Source organism: Cotesia typhae, unplaced genomic scaffold, assembly GCF_013202065.1.
Source record: "Cotesia typhae breed Kobodo isofemale line unplaced genomic scaffold, CoteBio_Ctyphae contig_23, whole genome shotgun sequence".
Taxonomy (NCBI): Eukaryota; Metazoa; Arthropoda; class Insecta; order Hymenoptera; family Braconidae; genus Cotesia; species Cotesia typhae.
In genome coordinates this window covers 4,104,935-4,126,983 of record NW_027423729.1, presented here as the reverse complement: position 1 = coordinate 4,126,983, position 22,049 = coordinate 4,104,935, and the positions used below count along the sequence as shown (strand labels likewise).

At 31.6% G+C, this 22,049-nt stretch overlaps 1 protein-coding gene across 4 annotated transcripts in view; it reads right to left on the bottom strand.

The window, feature by feature from the left end:
- Smash (smallish) overlaps positions 1-22,049 on the bottom strand; it is a 69,067-nt gene that overhangs the window by 12,043 nt on the left and 34,975 nt on the right. For 2 of the 4 annotated variants that reach the window (XM_074239204.1, XM_074239203.1), the window contains 5 exons: positions 4,806-4,942; positions 4,354-4,542; positions 3,466-3,753; positions 1,393-2,931; positions 284-901 (listed from right to left, as the gene is read on the bottom strand). In XM_074239204.1, the coding sequence (XP_074095305.1) occupies positions 284-901; positions 1,393-2,931; positions 3,466-3,753; positions 4,354-4,542; positions 4,806-4,853 (2,682 nt within the window). In that variant the 5' untranslated portion in view covers positions 4,854-4,942. Of the gene's footprint in view, positions 1-283; positions 902-1,392; positions 2,932-3,465; positions 3,754-4,353; positions 4,543-4,805; positions 4,943-5,756; positions 5,904-22,049 lie in introns of those variants that run through there. The other 2 variants (XM_074239205.1, XM_074239206.1) reach the window with 2 other exon arrangements.

Below are 22,049 nucleotides of genomic sequence, written 5' to 3'. Positions count from 1 at the left end.
GAATATAAAAAATTTTATTTGATCAAAATTAAATAAATTTTTCGAGTTATGAAGTCTTACAATAAAAAATTTTGTTCACCCTAATACATATACATATTTATGTATATCTAATCTAATATATAATATATATATATACAGATCTTATCTAGCACGCGCAATTTAATATAATGATGATAGTATTATATTAATAATCATTGAGATGACATTAAATGACTGGCGAAGCAAATCTGGTTCAGCATTTTTTAATGAAATTAAAATTAGATTGAGGATCATTAATCCTGACCTCGGAATCACTCGGCTGTTGTTGATCTTCCCCGACTTTAGTTACTGTTATAAAAGGCGTAATTGGCAGTACCGGTGACACATCTTGAGGAACTATTATTTTCTCGCAGACTTCAAAAACAGTCCGCCTTCGCTCTGAACTTTTGCTCTCTTGACTTTGTTCTCCGGAAGCGACTGTTGATGCTGAATCTTCTTGAGCCTTGAGAGGCGAGGGAATTTTCGAGTGTCTGCAGGAAAACGGCGAGGAGGGAAGAGATTTTGAAGAAGAAGCCGACAGTTTTATTGGAGACGTAAGCGCTGTGCTTGGAGCTGAAGACAGTTTTACAGTAACTCCAATCGGCTTGCGAGGAAGCGGAGTGGGAATTTTAGAAGGTTTGAGCGGTGAAGTTGAAGATATTGACTCAGCTGAAGATGTTTTCGACTCGCTTAATTTAGACTCAGGCTCAGAATCTTCTGGAAGCAACGGCGAGCTGCTATCTCCGGACTTAACTGGCGGACATCTTCGCGGAGGAATTCGCGAGCTTTGGAAAACGATAACGCGACTCGTCGGCTTAATTGGCTGTTGCTCTAACTGAGATTTGTTAGTTGGTAAGGTATTTCCAGGCGATTCAGCAGTACCCTGAGAAAGGAGAGACCAAAGCGACTGTTTACAATTCGTCCCCTTTTGGCGTTAATCTCGCATCATTTTTTATTTTTATTATTTAATAAAAGACAATTTTTTATTTTTATGATGCTGACATAAACTTTTTAAAAAATTAATAACTGTTTAAAAATATTAAAAATTTTTTTTTCAGAATTTTTTTAATAAATAAATTATAGCCAAAAAAATATTTTATATAAAAATTGTAAAAAATTAAGAATGCAATTTTTTTTCAAAATAAATTTTTCAACAAAAAAATGTCTGCTAATTTTAGCATTAAAATTAAATTTTCGTTGAAATAACACGATGAACGCCAAAAAGAAACAAAAAATTAACAGCATTCTCAACCAGCAAGTGTCAATAGAAAATAAAGTAAGAAAAGTACCCAATTGCCAATAAACCAATCAACGTAAATTTTAAACTACCGTAACCCAAAAAAAAAAATAAACCATCTTTCAAATAAAACTCACCTCTATTATTACTGCCGATTCCAGTTGGACATCAACTTTCTCTTGATTAGCCTCCGGCTGAAAATCCTCCGATGCTTTTATCTGATTGCACTCAGCGGTCACTTTGTCACCTAGATCATCATCTTCACCTTTAATACTACGATCTTTTGGCACAGGTGGTTTTACTTCAATGGTGATTGAAGTGCCATGATGAACTGGAGCTACTTCTTCGTCAACTGGTTCGTCAGCCTGACTGACTGAACAGCTGACATCGGCGGTGTGTATTCCTGAATCCTCTCGATCGGTGTCGTTGAGTATCTCAGCGGACGACACTGACGTCGGATATCTTCTTCTCACGTAGTCCAGTTCTTCGAGGCTCTGGACGCGATCGAAGGTGTCGGGTTCGCTGGATGCGTCAGCGTCCAAGGAGTCGAGGCTTTGGTGGAAAGTAGCACGTGGTGCGCGGTATTCAGAGTCCGGAGAGGAACTTCTCTCGCTTGGTGTTGACGTTTCGTTTCTTTCCCGATTGTTGAAACGCAACATCGGTTTATCTACTGGCTTTTTATCAACATCTTTAATATTATTATTATTATTATTATTATTATTATTATTATTATTATTATTATTATTAGTTATAACATTATTATTATTATTATTATTAATAATAATATTATTGTGATTATTGCTAGTTCGAGTAGAATCTAAAATACACAGTCGATCTTTAACTTTTGTCGTAAACTCAACGTGCTGCCTGGGACTCGGCTGCGGTTTAACCGGAGGAAGAGGCGGCGCTGAGGAAGAATCATCGCTGCTGGCATATTTCTCGAGTGTTGATAATCTCTCACGCAAAGGTCGAACAGGTTCAAACTCATCATTGCTTAATTTACGTGATGATATTTTAGTTTCACGTACGGAAACTTGCTTCTCTAGAAAACTTAGACGCTCGCGTATTGTTGTCATGTCCCCAGAAAGCCTGTCGATTACTTTAGAGTTCTTATCTTCATCCTCGGCGGTCTCTATTGTTTGTTTTTCGAGACTCATCAGTCTTTCTTTAATAGACACCGGAGAAGAAAACTCTCCCGAGGAGCGATTCCCGTTGTTGTTCACTTTATTATCAGCGGTTTTTTGAGCGGCCTTTTCAAAAATCTCACGGCGCTTCAATACGTCTACCTTAACGACAGGAACGTTTTTATCACTCCCACCAGCCGTCTCCTCGTAATTGATAATTGGTTTGCTGTCTAATTTTGGGTCGTGTTTTAGCAGAGATGTTCTGGGGAGAGTTTGTGGTGGCGCTCGGTTGTATCGGGTTGCTCCCTCGTAATTGTATTCGTCGGGTTCTGGCGAACTGGTGGTCACTGTTGTTCCGGAATCGTACTCTCGCTGGTCATCTTGGAATCCGTTTCCAAATTGTGGAGATTTTTTACTAATTGCTGTTTTGGTTATTGATGTAACGCTAAGTGGAACGGCGTTCATGTTGTTGTTCTCGTTGGTGTTGCCGTTTTCGTGGGACGCATTGTCTAAATCTGAATGATTCTTGTCGATCTCACTATCTCGATCGCTCTGTAATTTTAAATAAATTTTATTAGTATAAATTATTGATTATTATAAATTTTAAATTATTTTTAAGACGTTTTTATTGACTTGATCTTTATGTATGTTTATATTTAAATTTATTAAAAAAATTAATTTGATTCAAGAGAAAAATTCTTGATTCGAGAAAATTAATTTAAAGAGTTTAATCTTTTTTAATTAAGGAGAAAAGTAATTGAGAAAAAAATTATTTTATTTTTGAAAAAAATTTTTTATAACAATTCAACGTTGATAAAAATTCTAAAAATTGTTAGCTGTCTGTTAATTTCAGTTTTAATTTACAATAAAATAAATTTTTTTAATAGTGACTCCATTTTTATTTTAAACTTATTAAAAATTGTTTTTTATTTTATTTTTGAATTTAATTTGTTATTAAAATGTTTTTAAAAATTTTAAAACGATAAAAATCAAGTTCATTGAACATAACAAAAATAAAAAAACTTAAGATATAAGATCAAGGTTAACAATTAAAGCCATAATGATAATAACAATAAATAAACTTACAAGAACACTCTGTGTATCATCATGAGTGTCTCCGCTTACAGAACTTTTACCGCTGCTCGTCCCAATGCCAAGATCACTCAAATCATTAGAGTCTTCTTCGTGATACATAGCGAGACTCATACTGAGTTTCCTCCCCCGACTGCTGCGCTCCTCCATCATCTCTGAGAAGGTTTTACTCCGACGTCTGTGTCTGTCGTGCTCCTCCAGTTCCAGTTTCTTAACTTCAACAACTCGTTCGATAATGTGCTCCTGTCGCTTCCTCCGACTGCTTTTCCAGTTATCCAAATTCTAAAAATAAAATTAATCCATTAAAAACAAATTATAAACCAACAACACACCCATAATTAAAAACCCGTAATTTTAATATTAAATTTTCAGATAATTAAACAATTCAAGATACGACACTTTCAGCCCGTCACGACACCGCTCCTGTATTATTTCACTAAAAACTGTTATTCCAAACGCCTCCATAATATTTAATTATTTTAAAATTTCTAATAACCTAAACCTGTTTGTCCATTTATTTATTCCATTAAATATTAATCTAAAAAATTCTTCTACCCATTATTCTAAAATAGAGAGACATGGATAATTTTTTAGAATTTTATAATAAATAAATTTTAGCAATAAAAAAAATTTTATAGAAATTGTAAAAAAATATAAATGCAATTTTTTATAATCAATTTATTTTTTAATTTAAATAAAAAAATTTTTTTTTTATCTCATATTAATTGAGGACACAAAAAAATAAAAAAGTGACTTTTATTAAAATCTTCCGTCATTAAGTAAACGATCGAAAAAGGCGTGGATTTAAGATATTTATTAAAAATAATTAAAACTACCATCCAGCTATTAATCTTATGTGTGATTTATTATTAAGAGTCTCACCGATTGCCAGTCTTCTGGGTCATCGCGTACCTCCTGCTTTACTTTTTTGACTTCTTGGACCTTTTGCAACTGCTCCTGGGCAGTGCGATAAAGCGAACACGGCCCGACTTTAACGAACTGCAGTGGATTGGTAGCTTGCTTCGGTGAAGTCTTCAGCGTTGTTTTTAATTTCGGCGGTTCGTGTGAAATCTACAACAATAAATCAATATGATTAAGTGCCAATTCTTCTTTTTTATTATTACTTCTTCTTCATTATTTTCTTCTTTTTTATTATGTATATTTATGAGCATAATAACTAAACAGAAGCGAATAATAATCGACATATATTTCGCGAAGAAATAAAATTTCATCGTATTCATTTTCAGTTTGAGTTTCAGAAAGTCATTTCATAAAAAATACAATTTATATTATTGATTTATTTATTTACTTATTTATATGTTAGTTAAACTTACCATCCTGTCGTTTCGCCGCTCGGTGGCGGCGTTTTGCGACGAAGGCATACTCCTCGTACCTCCTTCCTTAACGGAAGATCCTCCTCTTCACTGTAGCGCGATTCCTCGCACTGACGAGCCCATCCTACACTTCACCTCTGTAAAATAAACAGGAAGCCTTAATAAGAACTGATTCGTTTTGCTTGTACATGTTTTATGTTATACTTATGTTGTACGCTGTGTATATATATATATATATATATATATATATATATATATATATATATATATATATATATATATATATATATAGTGAATATAGGAACGAAGTATAAGGCCAAGTCATGTGAGTAAATTTAAAAAACAAAAAGTATTATTCATATAAATAAAAGATTCTCAGACAGATGAAGTCTAGTTGCGGTAAATGTTAACCTAAAGAAAATGAATGAAGGCGTGGATCGCGGATGTTGTCATACAACTCGATGACATATTGTACAAATACTCGTGATAATATATATATTCATTTTTGTTTTACGTTTAAGGACATTCATAGTCAAATAAAAATTTAAATTTATTCGAGACTTGAGAAAAATTTTTAAATCTGTTATTTTATAAACATTTATTGTCAAATTTAAGTTTAACTTTATTTATACTAAGATAAAAGACCCAATTATTGATACTGGCCTAGTTATTGACACTTGCAATTTTATTTTAATTAAAAAAAAAAAAAATAATAATAAACATAATTTTTTAATTGTAAATTTTGAGATAATTGGTTTTTTGAAAAGATTTCATTTTTTTAATAAAAATAAAATTGCACGTGTTAATCAGTACTAGGCAAGTGTCAATAACTGGGTCTTTAATTTTCATTATTAAATAATAACCCATTTTTTTTTTCAATCTTACAATCGGCCATTAATATATCAACAAATTTTTTAACAATTTTAACAATAATTTCTATTTTGTTTTTACCTCCCAATTTATTTGTGTACATTATACTGCGCACGTTGTTTCTTGAATTTAACTGGTGAAAAATTCACCTACACTGTTTTAAATGAATTATTAAAGATATCAAATGATTTTATATAAATAATTCAAAAAAAGTTTTTTTTTTTGTCTAGAATTATTTAAAGTTATTTAAACTTTTCACATTTTTCTAAATTTTTGGAGTTAATTGGAGTTCACTCCTTAAGAAATAACTTTTACAGCCGGGGTATGGAAATGTACAGGACTAAATTCAAGCATTACGCTTACGCATTCCTAGCTATAGTTTGCTCACTTTCCACCACAGAGCTAGGACTATAGTGTATATTTTGGCACACATATAGTAAAAATCCTAAACCAATAAGGAATCAAGGTCCATGTTTTCGAGTTATCTCGATAACATTTTTCGATTTCAACAAGCAACAACTTTCAGCTTACGAAATTTTCATCATAAATTTTAAATTTTATTTTTGTTTATATCTACCGATATTTAATAAAACTCCACTAGGATCTATTAAATAATTTAATTTTAAATTATTAATAATTTTCTCAATTGTTCAGTGAAGGGTTTTAAATTTTCAAGGCAAAGTACGTAAACTTTTCAAAATTTAAAAATAAATAAATAAATAAAATAAAAATGAAAACTTATAAAAAGTCAAAGTCAAAGTCGCTTATTATAAATATTAATATTTTATAATTATTCTGTACTTAAAAAACCTACGACTTTTATTATACAATGTCGTATTATGCATATTGCATAAATAAAGTCCACGTGATCAATGCTTTGAGGTCAGACATTGATCAATTAATTATCGATCGATTGTCAAAAAATTAGCTTTGTTAATTTATTAATATTAATTGAACGTAAAAGTGTCATGAATTAGTTTATCTGAATTATTTATTATCCCGGTGACTGATTGCGACTTTAAACGATACTTTTATCTGGTTTTTTATTGTAAATTATAATATAGGTGTTATCGCTAAAAAGGCGATGACGATGCGGCTGATTCGCAAGAGCATTATATATACATAATATATATTATCCACAAGCTTGTTATCAGTAAAACAATGTATTACAGCCAGCTTTGTAAACTTAGTCACATCTTATCTCATATTTTTTAGCTCGAACAACAACACTTTTTGCGGGTGTGTAATTTTTATCGAGCATATAAATCGCGATTAATTTTTACGGGCTATTGTATTAATTACATATCAGACTTTATTATCCATAAATCAATTCAGGATTAGTAAAAATTATTTTTTAATCATTTAAAAATTTTTTAATTTATTACAAGTGTTTTTTACTGTCGCTAGGAATCGAACTCAGTTCTTTGTGCTCTAAAGTGACCTTGCCATTAGCAACAGTTTATTTTTTCGAAATTCTTTTAATAATTTCACCGAAGAATAAATAAACAACTCAAAGAACAAAGTCAAAAGTATTTAATTCGACATTGAATTCTTATAAAAACAAACGCGTGTTTATTTAATAGCTACTCATTTATAAATATATAAATATAAGACATTTGAAGAATTTATAAAGAGTAGAATAGTTTTTTGTTGTCGGACCGGTACTAGATACTCGACCGGCACTAGCAACATCGAAAAATGTATCGCCTGAAGCTAAATCTTACCTAGTCTCTTCTACCAGGTATTTAATCTAGAGCACTGCTCAACATTTTTACTATCCCCAATCTCAAAAATTCTTCAAAGCATTCTATCGAAGGTTGCGCCTCTTTCTCTCTTCGTAATTGCCTTTTCTGAACTCAATTAATTAATTAATTCATAGAAATCAATCGACGATCAACTTTTCAATCCAATACTGCCTAATCAGCTTTGAACTTAGTTTCTTTGATTATAACATCGTCCTCCAAGAAATGTCGCTGGCCCCGATGCCTCAAATCTCGTCTTTTGAGTAAACTGCTGTGCGCTTAGAGCCAGAGAATAAAACCGTGACCAGATAATATTATTTTTTGGTAAATCCTGGTCAAATGAACGTTTACGTTTGAATCGTGACGAATGAAAATTATAAATGATTGCGTAATGATACTCCAGACAGAATATTTGTGCAGTGTGTATACAAATATATAAGCTTAATAGTAGTAGAAGTAGTAGGAGAAAAAGAAGAAGAAGAAAAAGGGAATTACATTATTTCTTCTCGAGCCAAGAAGAACCATTTACATTATGGTGGATGTTAAAGCTAAAGTTGATGTTGATGCTGATGCTGATGGTGAATAAGAAATTATCCATTTGAATCCATTCTCGGTGGATAATTTAATTGCTATAATTACTTCTCAGCGATTATGATGATAACTGATGACGAATTTTATTTTATTATATTTCTGGCGGTAATAATTATTGAGCCGGAACATCTAACTTCCGTCCTCTTGAGAATAACCAATGCCCTGTAATGCTCAACATTGTAAAAGTGGGTGCGACTACGTTCTACATCGATTACGAGATGCATACACTGATGTTTCTATGTCGTGCATCACGCTCGTAACCATAATAGAGTGGGCTGGATGAAGAATACATAAATATATGTAAAGAGAGGGAGAGAGAAGAAAATAAAGTCAATGACAATCCAGCACGGTACACTGGGATTCACGGCTGCATGTCATTTGTTTCTTCTTGGAGCTTAAAGTTGCTTCGGTTTCCTCTAGATTAAACCAGGAGTATAATAGATGACGTTGAGGTGGTCTACATAATAATAACTAGTTACTATTATTCTCTTTTGGTATACAAAGTTCTTGATGAGATGAGCGTAGTCGAGCGGTGAGGCGTGACGTGCTTGAATTTGCCAGACAAGTCGAGCGTGGAAACTGTCGGGTTGATGCTGGTGGATGCTGATGCGTTGGTTAATCTTATAGAGGACAGTAGTCAAAGTGAGAGATCACGTTGGTAGGCAGCTGCCCGGTGATGCCTCTGCTACTGGTGATCATAGTGGTGATCTTGCTGTTCTTCTTCCTCTTACTTGTCTTAGTGAAAGACGGACAAGACAGACGAGAGTAAATTTCGCAGATCGGTATGCTGTCGAGAAAGATCTCGGCCTTCTGCCATTTACTTAACGCTTCTTTCTATAATACACTAGACGATTGATTTGTTGATTTATAGGCCTCTAGTCACTCGTAACGTCCCAACTGTTTTCTTCTGTCTTTTGATAATTCTTTTTATGGTTACTTGATACAATATCAGGAAAAAGTATTTTTAAATTTGATTATTTTTCAGGGGATTAGTTTCCTTAGAAACTTTTTTTTTTTTTTGGTGAAGTTTTCTTCTTTAATTGGTGAGAAATTTTTTAAGAAACAATTCTCTTGATAAATTTAGCTGTTAGGTGATTTTTGAGCTTTTTTAGTTTAAAAATCTGAGAACTGTTTCAGGAAAATTTTTTTTTTGAATTTTTTAAATTGCGATATCTTTTTCAAATAATATTTTTGAATGATAAAATTCCAAATATTGATTTTTACAGTTTCAAATGTAATTTAAAAATTTTTAAATGTACTTAGAGTTTCTAAAAATTCAATTTTCAAACTAGTTTTTTCAGCTTTATATTCAAAGTACTTAGATGTTATAAATTCTACTGTAAGCTGCAATTTTTTAATTTTTTCGTCCAAAAAGAATGTCTGAATCTTGAGTCGCTTATTTAAATAATTTTAAAGTTATGTTAAAAAAACTTAAAAAAATAGAGATCTGATGAAAAATTAAATTCTTAAAATCAGATTAAATTAAATAAGTAATTTTTAAAAATTAATTCTTTTATTAATATCAACAATAAAAAATGTTCTTGATCCAACTAATTACTTTTTCTCTATAAACTTTACGCAGGTATAAATAACCGAAGGTATTTTATTCTATTTAATTTAAGTGAGTGGAGAATATCATCTTTAAGGTGGATACCTCTGACACGCTCTATCTGCTGACTTGATAAATCTTAAGAAAACAGATGCTTTCATTTATTTAGCTGGATCTAAACGGTTAATATCATAAATATATAACAAGAAAAAGTTTTATCGAACGTATATAATAAATAATAAATATATTTATAAAAGTTCTGCTGAGTTTAAATAAATATATTTTATTTTTATAGTTATCATCGTAAAGTAAGTCCGAGCAAGCCAAGATGGGTGTGTTTTTGTGTCAATAATATTTATGGACAAATAGGTAAACTTTTGCTTGATTATCATCAAGCGGCTTTCCCTCTAGCTGGGTGATTTTTAATTTTTTCTCGCGGCTATTTAAGAGCCCCGGTGTTGCTTGCTTCCAAAAGAATTAGATTGGGTCCAACTGTTTTTTTATTACAGTTAAGGAATCCAGATTATTTATGGGTTGACAGAGTTTCCAGGAAATAGTGGGTTTTATTTTAAAAAATAATTTTTATCATCATCATTATCATGATAAATCAGAATCTGACAGTCAATAAAATAAACTGTCTGTTGACTGAAGGTGAAAAGAACTGAATTAATATTGAAGTTTTTATAGTTATCTAATTCATATTCAATTACAGTATCTAGCTTACCGTAAATTTAATGGGCTAAAATTATTTAGAAATCTAACAAGGAACACGATTTCGAGACTATTAAAAAAATATTATTGGTTTCATGATAACCAACTGTTGTCAAACTGAGCTGTTAGTTCAAATATTTATTTTTAATTCGATAAAATTTAAATTTTTTAATGAAACCTATTCAGGTCTAATTTTTGTGAATAATAATTAAACTTCAAGATCACAAAGACCGTAACAATAATATTTTTCACAATAAAATAACTACATAATTTTTTTCGTGTATCAAAAGAAGAAAAAAATGATAAAATTAAAAAAATTTTAAATTGCTCCCTAAATAAATACAATAGTTAGATTTTAATGGAATCTACTGGAAATAAACATCAATTATTGTAATATTTCATTAAAAACAAAGGTCATAAAGCAATAAATAAATAACTACAAGTCATCGAAAATGATAAAAATATCTAAAATAATTTATCAAAAACATATGATTAAAGGTATTTTTATATTTTTATAATTGCTGATGACTTTTATTTATACATCTATTGCTTTGTGATTTTTATTACAACAATTAATGTTTGTTTTTCGTCACATAAATACCCAATTAAAAAAAAAAACATCATTACTGTTTTGATCTTTAAATCCAGAAGTCAATTATAATTTCTCAATGAACCAAGGGCAAACCGGACTAAAAAATTCCCTCTACCCACCAATTCCAATTGAACACTTTCAACATAAACAACTTTTCAGATTCCGTCAAACGTAGCTCGGGTTACGGTTTTCCAGATCTCGAATCCAGCAACGGTCATTGCAACTGTACATCCGTCCAAGTGAAGACGTTTAGGATCACGCGAGCTCAGGTTGGTCATAGTCCCCTCTTCTATCACATAGCCAAGACGTCCAACATCCAACGCAAAACTACAAACCCGCGATTGATCCACAATCTCGACAAAGTTTATAGATCCGCGGCATAAATCAGTCGGATTGGCTCCTACCAATCCATAAACTAGACAAAACATCTTCCTGCACATTACAACAAACTCTAAGATGTTAGATCTTGAGCATGAACTACTATAGCTGGCTACTACGAATACAGGCGTCGTTTTCCGTGTTTCTCGTTATCTACTCTTTGGGTTATTCGAGTTTGGAGGATGATTACACCCTTTCTCGAGGATCCAGCTCTTAACCTTGGGCATATAATTCTCGGTGGGCTTGCCTGTAATCGATTCTCGCTAAATCGACCGCGTCATCGGTCAGCGATACCAGGTAGAGGTATAACTTACAACCTCTGCCGGATACATATGTACAAAAATAAATGAAAATAAAAATAGCTTGTACGCTGTATGGGATTCCTCGGTATATTTAATTGGGAGTTGGGAGGCACTTATTCTTTTCTTTAAGATCATTGCTTACCGAGAAAGTCATCCCATATCCTATACAGTAACAGTAAATCTAGTAGAGTAAAGGCGCAAACTCAGTATCGTCACTGTAAGTAGACTCTTTAACGGTAGGACGATTTATCGCGTGCGCGCACTCGTCTGTCCTCTCAGAAAATATTTTTATTCCCTTCTGTACTTTTCTGAGGATAAGTACCACACTACTAGAATCCCCAGTACTTAGCGTACTTGTATTTAACCACGCTTCAATACTTGTAATAATCGCTTGCGTGGTATCCTCTCTTATCTCTTTCCTCTTCTGTCTTGTAATAACCAACCGGGCACACGACTACAACAAGAGAATTAAATAGCAAAAATTATCATCTAGTTATAGTTTTTTTTTTTTTTTTTTTTATCCAACTCGATAGAAATGAATACTGAGGTTATTAAATAAATAATCTTAATTAAAGTATCTACCGGTTGGATAATTAAATTTACAATTCTTGATATTAATAACAAATGATAAATTTTATTTTTTTTTAATATTTATAAGCATCATTAATATTATAAATTTTATTATATAATATTAATATTGTTTATCAGAATTTACTTATTAAATTGAAAATTAAAAATTAAATTAAAAGATTATTATTCTCGATAGAAATCGTTACCATCCTCAATAATAACTTCTACAATTAAAATGAAAATTATTAGGATATTTTATCCTAATAAAATATTTACAATTAAAAAATTGTGTAATTAATTATTTCAATGCTGGACAATTTTTACAGCTATTTTAGATGATTAACACTAAAAATTTTGTATCTTAGATGATATAATTTAATTCTCTCCGTTGAATTAAATAGTAATAGTTTGAACATAGCAGCTGAAGACTGGACTGGAGCAGAAGTGAGATAGAGACACTGAACGAGATTGATGAAAACGCTGTCCGCTTAACTTTAACAGTTCTCTGATGACGATAATGATGATGATAAACATTTCTCAAAAGAGTTTTTATCCCTCGTTGGCGAATAAAATTCAATCGGCCAGGATTTACAGTAATACAATTCCAGGTTGAGTTCTTTATTACTCTGGACTGACTATATAAATATATATGTGTAGATACTCGCGAAAATTTGAGGCTCAATTGAAGGAGAGTTATATTGCTGGTACTGTTCTTGGTCAGAGACTAAGCTTTCAGTGGTGAACTGAGTACTTTAACTTGTATTGCTGTTATCGCAAGAGGCATCTCTTTTTTTTCCTGAGGATGAAGAATCGAAGAGCCCGAGGTCCGAGGAGTAGAGGTGGGTCGGTCATCTCTTATTCTTATTCTACTCGTTGATTATTCTTTGCTCTCTGGTCTCTTGTCTCTGTACTGGGGTTTGAGCTTACCCAGGAATCAACCTCCCTCATGAAGCCGCAGGGACTCGTAAAACATCTCCGTACATAGGACATTAATTCGAGAAGATAATAAAACGGCATGAGCTTAAACTCACCGTCAGGGGAATAGGAATAAACTTTTGAATTTTATTTACTGTATTAGGTGGTTTTATTTTCTTTTATTCCCTTATTTGAATATTGTGGTTATTTTTATGGTATGGGTTTCTTTTTTCGGTTTTTATTTGGAAATGTCTTAAGCTTCCTTCGGGCTAGTTTTCAAAGAAATGTTCAAAATGATTTTTTATTTGTTATAATTATATTGATTTATAATTATAGGTTTACAGTAAATTTTAATGAATAATTTTTTGAAATTAGATCATTTAATAAATATTTATTTATCAATTTATCAAATTTTATTTATTAAAATTTTATTCAATGCTGTAATATATTTATACTGTCAGAAATTTGCAAAGTGAATGATTTCTAATTGATTTAATCTCTCCGATTTTATTTGTATCATTAAAAAAAAAATTCCGTTAAGTAATTTTTTGTTTTTAATAAATTAAACAGAGTTATGTTAATAATTTATTTTTTGCATAAAAAATGCGCGAATATCTACAAAAATCAATTAAAAAATGTTTGCAGTGACTGTTTGTTGAAATAAGACATCCAAAATTTGTTTGTTTGCCTCAAATGATCTTCAGTAAATCTTTTTTATTTTAGAATATATATTGTGACCTGACTACCGGCTTAAGCTGTCAGGAACTCTTGTCTTTATATCCACGGTTTCCCTCGTGCCTTTCACACACTTTATGAAACATAAAGCAATAATTTTATTTTGGCCTGGTCTTTATTATCTTTCTCCTTTTCTCTCGGCTGTGAGCAATACCACGAACGATTTAGCGTCCAGAGTGAATAAAAAATTAATAAAATAAATAAATAAAGATGAAGAAGAAGCTTCAAAATAATAAAAAGGTATGAATATATTTTTGTTAAAATCACAGAGGACAAAACGAGAGTATGTGTGGATAATAATAATATGAGAGACAACATTACTGCGGTAACCCATCAGCCTGGTGGTGATCAGCATCGGTCGCGGATACAGAGTGGAGCTCAGAAGCTGTAAATACATGAACGTTTATGTATTTCCACGCGAATACTTACAGCCAGTAAAGACACTGAACATAACACAACGTGAATCCGGTCGTCTGGAGCGACACGAACACGGCAAAGTATGGAGACGTGTATCTATCTGGTATGGTGTATGCTGGTGTGCGTGCTGTGTCTTGCTATATGATGGTACTATACTGTGTAGGGTTCAGATGCTGATGCCGATGCTGATGTTGGTGAGTTGAGTAGCACCGTTGTTATCGCAAGCTTCTATTCCATCCGAGCATCGAGACTAGATGAGTGTAACGGAGACCACAGATGAACACGCGTGGATGAGCTGAGCGTGCGCACGAGGCGTATGAAGCGAGTACAGATAAAAGAGAATAAGAAGCAGTGGCTAGGTCACGGTCGGGGCGATGCCCTCTACTCTTGGAGTAGATCCTCCTGCTCGTATTCCTCTGTTCCTATATTCCTATGTCTTCCCTACCACTTCCACCAGTCATTATTTTATCGTTATGATTATTGTTATTATTGTGATTTGTATACGACTTTAAGGCAGTTTTAATGGTTTTAACACAAAAAATTTTTTTCATCCAAAAAATAGAAGATACTTTTTAAAACAACAATTTCGAGTAAATAAAACTATCAATTCATTTTTTAGACTGTTATTTTACTTAACATAATTTTTTTAATAAATTGTTTTGTTCGTTAAAATGTCTAGTTTAAATTAGTATCAATGATTTTAACGAAAAAAAATTTATTTCATAAAAAAAATCTCAATATTTAAAAGCTAGTTTTCAAAACATTGATTTTGAGCAAAATAAATTACTTTTTTATTTTCAATCTCTCTTTTCACACTGTTGTTTTGTATAAAATAATTTTTTTGATAAATTTTTTCGTTTGTTAGAATATCTACTTTAAGATAGTACCAAAAATTTTTGTCAAAAAAATTTTTTTCATAAAAAAAATCCCAAAAAAAGAAAGATACTTTTTGAAATTAGTGATTTTAAGCCAATCAAATTATCTTTATATTTAAAATTTCTCTTTTCTCAAATTTATACCTTTTCTTCAACGAGCATAACTTTCATTACTGTTCATTTTGCTCACCACAATAATTCAACGATTAGATTACATTAGCGTAACCGATTTAAAGCGGATCAACGTTTGTCGCGAGCCAGCAAGCCGTGTGTTATCTATTTGATGATCGTCGCGATCTCCCAACGGGAACCGACGTCGATTGTATAGAATTCACCTTGGGTCATAAACAACGATCCAAGATAGTGCATAAAACCGAGCAGATTCGACAGACCGTTTGGCGATAATGACGTAGATCGTAAATGATACTGGACTAGACTCGACTCTAGCTGTTGGATCCCCTCGTACTCCACAACTCGGATTAGCGATCCAAGTTCCAAGTTCTTAGTTCTCACTTCTTGGAGCACACCACGGGTCAGGATCATCGAACGCCTGAGGGGTTCGAACGCCGTTTCCGGATACATGAATATCCGCCCACGTTCTACGTCAATCTAGATGTTTTATTAATTCCTTCCCAAGAATTTTATTTTATTTTATTTTTTTTAAATCTATTCCGACTCATATCATACCAGCCTGCTTCAGCCGTTTAATTAGTAAGTCACCGTGTTTATTATTAAAAGCGCAAGCATACTTGAAGATTTACTCCCATACGCATTTGCAAGTTTTACATTTTATTTGTGGGACTCCAAAATCTGTGATCGCAGTCGTAAATAGTCTCCGTATCCATTGATTATCTGGCATAAATGCACACGCTCATGCAATCCCATTTAATATATAATATTTAATCTATATAATTAAGAGAATGAGAAAAATTTTGTCTCCGGCCTATTTATATGATAAAGTGGGGTTTTTCAGTTTTTTCAAGGTTTCATATGCTTTTCAGTGGTAGTTAATTTATTATAGTTTCAAGTATAGATTCAATTTTCGCACTAGATGAATTTTGTTTATTCATTCAGCTTAATGCCAATATATTATATGTTAAATATTAATTTGTATATTTAAAAAAATAAGATAAATTTTGTGACTTTAATTTCTGTCTTTTCACGATTTTTTATATTTTTTTGTGATAGCCAATTTTTTATGTCAAGTTTTTAAAGAAATTTTGTATACTTCTGTAGCTCTATAAATTTATTCCGTCAGATTTTTCAATTAAGTAATTGAGAATTGATCTTCCCACATCAATATTATTAAAAAAGTACCCAATACTATAATCAAAATTATAAAAAAAATCTTTGAGCCAAAGTTCTTTTATTCCTAATTCGTAATATTGCTAGAATTAAAACAATTTTTTCAATTCCAAATTAAATTTTAAAAAAAAATAAATAATTAAAAGAAGCCGAAGAAGTTGAGAATGATTTGTCGTTAATATTATTCCTGATGTGTAGAGGTGCTCTGTAAAAATATTTAAATAGCTAGATAAATTGTTATACTGTAAGGTATCAGCGTGATCTTATAAATATCTGTCTTTCTCCCTTTAAAAGTTTAAGCCGAGCTGGGTTTAACACGATACCTCGGAGGACGTATCCTGAAGTTTTATTCTGGATAACCAGATTTAATGTGTTGTGTTATGTGTTATGTGTATAAGCAGATAGATACCGATGTGGGTTTTAAATACTGCACCGAGTACCAAGATATGTGTACATGAAATACATAGGGCTGTTTAATCGAGGCGGCCTCACGGCAAGTCGTTTCAATATTAATTATTCGAGGATGCCTGTGGCGAAACACGAGGTGGTACATCGCATTGCATGTTGTTGACCATATTGCCGGACTAGAGATTATGTAATGACGCAAAGGGTCGAAGGTTCCCTCATTCTTAAGTCTTTACTTGCATGTCCTGTAACTTAGCTAACTTTTAAACTTTCAAACTTTCAAACTTGCCAGGTGAATTCTTTTAAATTCTCTTTCCGCGTTTATGGATACAAGGACTTTTTCCAGCCTCGTCACCTTTACACCAAGGATGCCGGAGAGGAGTCAAAACACTGAGACGAGGAAGAAAACCAACAACACCAAGAAGAAGATAAAGGTGAAGATGAAGAAGAAGAAGTATCATTAGAAAGGTGATTCGGGTCTAGACCGTGTACCAACTTGTAATAAATTCATGGTGATAACTAAAATCCATGAATCATACCTTCAATTCTTCACTAAGAAAAGAAGATGGTAATATTTAAAATTCTAAAAAATTTTTTTGACTAATAAAATATTAAGGGAGACTAAAAATTTTTTAATTAAGTCAAACTTCCTTGAACAAAGTCAAATGTTGACTTTATTAAAAGAAATATTAAAAAAAACTAAAAATTTTTTAAATGAAATCAAATTTTCTTAAACCAAAAAAAAATGTTATTGCTACAAAATAAATTTGGTCTTCTTCAAAATTTGTTCGGTGCAAAAAATTATTGTTTTCTATGCATTTAGAATATGATTTATTAGTTTTTGTGTGTTGATAATTACTATGTTAGATTGTAAATAAGTGAAAAGTAAATATTGCAATAATTTATAAGAATTAAAGCTATGTAGAATGCCACTCAATTCCATGGTATATATATTTAATTACTGAAAATAAATAACCATTAAAAAATTGATGAATGCAAAATATTATTCATTTACCATCCAACATACTAACGATTACCATTTTACATTACAAAAGTAACAACTCCTCTCCTTTATTTCCATTCGTCTAGATTAATTTCTTAGCTATTGCAATAGGGACAGTCTGCAATTACACGACGATTAATTAACCTGGAGATTCATTTCCAATAGAGGCGGAAAAATAGTCAGACAAGCGAACAAACCGCATTATCTTCATGCAAGTTGGTCTTAGTCTGATCGTTTCTTCAGACAGTCTGCGTCCTTCTCTAGCCCGATCATCCGACTTACGGCAATGTTTTCAGTCTTGAGTCTTCAGTCCTCATTTCTCGATTCCCTTCCCCTTAAATAAATAAGTAAGTAAGCATCTAAGTAACTAAGTAACTAAGCAGCACACTTGTTGTTGCAATAGTGTGTGGAAGTTGAGCCGATTAACCCAGATGCTGAACTTAAAAGAAAAGAGGGAGCTGCTCTTCTACCTGGCGCACGTAATACCTCTCTTAAGAGGGCACGCCGTTAATGCACCCGAGACCTCGACACGCACTTGATAATTGTCTTTCTCTCATTACATATTACATTTTATCTTTCTCTGTTTTAGTTTAATTCTAATTTGAATTCAAATTTTGTTCAGTCAATTTTTATTCCAAGACAACTTTGAAGATCCAAGTCTGTCAATTATTGAGCAACATTACCGCTTAATTCCCTTGAGCCTGTAACTCGCAAATCGTATCACAATTAGTGGATATTTTTGGTGACCATTAAACGTCGCAACGACCGTGAACTCCCGTCCTGGTTTAACAGCAACAAATCATAATAATAATAATAATAATAATAATAATAATAATAATAATAATAATAATAAACCTTTCAGTCCAAAAATATCTTTCTTCTCTTCTCAAACGTCAATTTCCATTTCCGATGGAGTTTGCAGCCCGAAATGATGCGTGAGTAAAATGCGATGTGGATGCATAAATTTTGACCAGATGGCGCCGCGTCATATTTATCTTTTTAGCAGTTTATAGCTTATACAATATATATATAAATATATAAAGTTGGACCTTGAACACGTGCTTCTGATCTTCAGTCTCAGTCTCAATTTCTGTTAAAGTTAGCTCCTTTGTGATCGGCTTCTTGGTGGTCGACGCCTCAAACTCTGATTATTTACCCTCGAGTAGTCAAAATAAAAGCCGGGCTGTCTATATTATGTTTGAGTAATTCTGACTGGTAGAATTAAAGGAAATTATGGGGATTTAGACGCGTAAAATGGTAATTCTTCAGTCTTCAGTCTTCAGTCCTCGGTCTATCTCAGAAACTGGCAACCTTGAGAGGGTAACCACACACTGGCACATAAAATTATAAAATTAAAGCTCGTTGTTTTAGTGTCGACTGGAATAAACGGCGACCGCGAGATAGAGAGTGATGGTTAATGCTGGTGATGTTGATGTTGATGTTGGATCAAGCTCTGTTTAAGAGAATAACCAGTTCGTTCATGCCAAGAATCGTTTTAATACACTCCATTGGTTCTCTTGGATGACAATATATCTTCTTTTAAGTATGAATTTATGAATATTACTCTGTAAAAAATTGGGAGTGAATTTCCTCTCGGAGTAAAAGAGACAATTAGTCTTTTTCATAAATTAGACGATATTTTAAAAAAAATTTTATAATGATTTTGTTTTTTAATCTTGCTGCTAAATTGTGAAATAAATAAAATTAATTACTCTGATGTTACTAAAATTTACTTTTATATGGAAATTTTTAGAATTTCTTCACAAATAAATTATTATAGAGAAAATTTATCAAAAAATTTATATTTATTTTTAAAATATCTAAATACGCATTTTGTAATTTTTAAACGAATAACAACTATTTATTTATTTTTATTCAATAAAATAAATAACGAATTCACTCAACGGAATTTTTTTATTAATAATGTAAACAAAATTTTTTTCGAAGGAGGGATTAAATAAATAAAAAATCATCCACGCCGCAAATTTTTAACGTATTACATACGATACATGCGTGTGTATTTCAGTAACTTGGTATGTATTTATAAAGTTGTTTTCTGGCAACATGCCTGTCGTTTCTTTCATTCATGTGTACAAATTACACAGCCAGTATTATATTGTATTATATTGCGCGTTCACGAATATGTTATTTCTTAAAAGACAACGTTTATAATCTGGATTGCTTTTATTATTGAAATAAGATGGAGACCTTGATTAATTTATCGGAGAAATTACTTAGCCTTTGTTGATGAATACGCCGCATGCAGTTATTATCACTTATAAATAGCACGGACATAATAATCGACAGCATGTTGATATGTACAAGGTGTTGCTTACACTTAACTATGCAACAAGGTATCAAGGCATCAATATCAACATCAACAGTAGAACAACTAAACGCTAAACGGTTTTAGTGTGGAGAAATTGTTAAGATCTCGATGTTATTGCTTCCGGACGATCCTATCATCGACAAGACCGAGAATAACTGGACCGTGAATATGATTCGAGTTGTACACACACAAGTTATCTTACCTCGGGATAAGTTGTTAAGTAGGTGAATTGTATTACATTACGGAAGAGTTATTTATTTATTATTATTATTTTTATTATTGTTATTAGTATTATACGATAATTTTATGTTTTATCATCATTACTTGCCGTGTTAATGAAAGTGCTCGATTTTATAGCTAATTCAATTCAATATCGTTTTATTAAATTGAATATATAGTAAATATGTGCAGAAAAAAAAAAGAAGAAAAAAATATTTCTACAATTTACTATTTTTTTTTTTAATTTATTATTATTATTATTTTTATTATTTCTAACGACTTGTCATTTTTCGAATAATAATAATAATAATAATAATAATAATAATAATAATAATAATAATAATAAAGTAAATTTTTTATTAAAGCTTGATGTTCTTCTTTCTTCTTGCTTGTCTACGTTTAATTCAATAAGACTATTTGTCATGGATGGTTGCTATCGAGCGACAGATTAATTTAATTAATTCAATTCATTCTTCTGCTAGTTCAAGCTCTCAAGATCTCCTTGTATTATTTTTTCCGGTGATTCTTATATTATGAGACTAATAAATTACAAAGCGCCGTTCGAGTTAACTTTAAAATAGCATACAGTAGCTTCACTTGACATACCAGTCTCAATCGCCCACGTGCTAATTGATTTATATAAACTCGAGCTAGCTCCCAGTATACGCTCCTAGAACATTAAGTGTCGCAATTTATAAATTATCTTGGTTAATGCCATCCGTCGCGCTGATATGTAATGATGCAAAAGTTTATCCAACAGGATTCGTTATTCGTTCACTCGTTCACTGTACAGTACTTTATATTCATGTTACTTATGCTATCTGATTGTCACATTCACGCGGACATTTACAGTACACTAGTAATATTACTTTTTATTTATTTTTCTTAATTGTTTGGCAAAATAAATTTTTTTTTTTTGCCAAACTAGACTAAAATTAATTATTTTGAATTGAGTAAATTTTTGTATCAGCGTAAAACAAAATTTAAAACTTTGCTGGATAATTTAGAAATAAATTTCTGATGGTTAATTATAATGTAAAAAATTAGCAAAAGATTTGAACATCAATCAAAAAAATATCCATCATTTTTTATAAAAAAAATAATCAGGTTTTTATTTATCCCTGTTGCAAGAATAAAATTACCCATCCAGGATATTAAAATTAGCACTATAAGTACAAAAACGATGACTGATGGTCATTAGATAATGAATATAAGGAATAAGCAGACATTAAGCTCATACGTGTAGATATATACGAGGAAATGATGATGGCGCAAGATTGGCTGAGTATATCAAGTGAATCGTTCGAAACGAATCTGTCGCGAGTTGAGTTTTCTCCAAGGATAACGGGCACTGAATAAAAAGAGTTAGGCGAGAAATGAGACACCTCTTATGATATGCCGGCTTGTACTTATGGACATACATCAGTCGTTTTATCTCTAGTTCACACTTTGACTATGCACACATATGCATACACAGTTTTTTTTTTTTTTTTTTTCATATTTATATAGATAGATATATAAAAGTTGGACGGACACGTATAATAGGATAGGAAAGGAAGGGTATCTAGATATATATACTCATGACGCAATTGAACCAACAGCAGGTGCGGCTCGGTATACTTTTACATATTTTTATCATATATATATATATATATATATATATATATATATATATATATATATATATCAATACACCGAGCTGGACTATAGGAGTTAATATTACTGTTAATGTATGT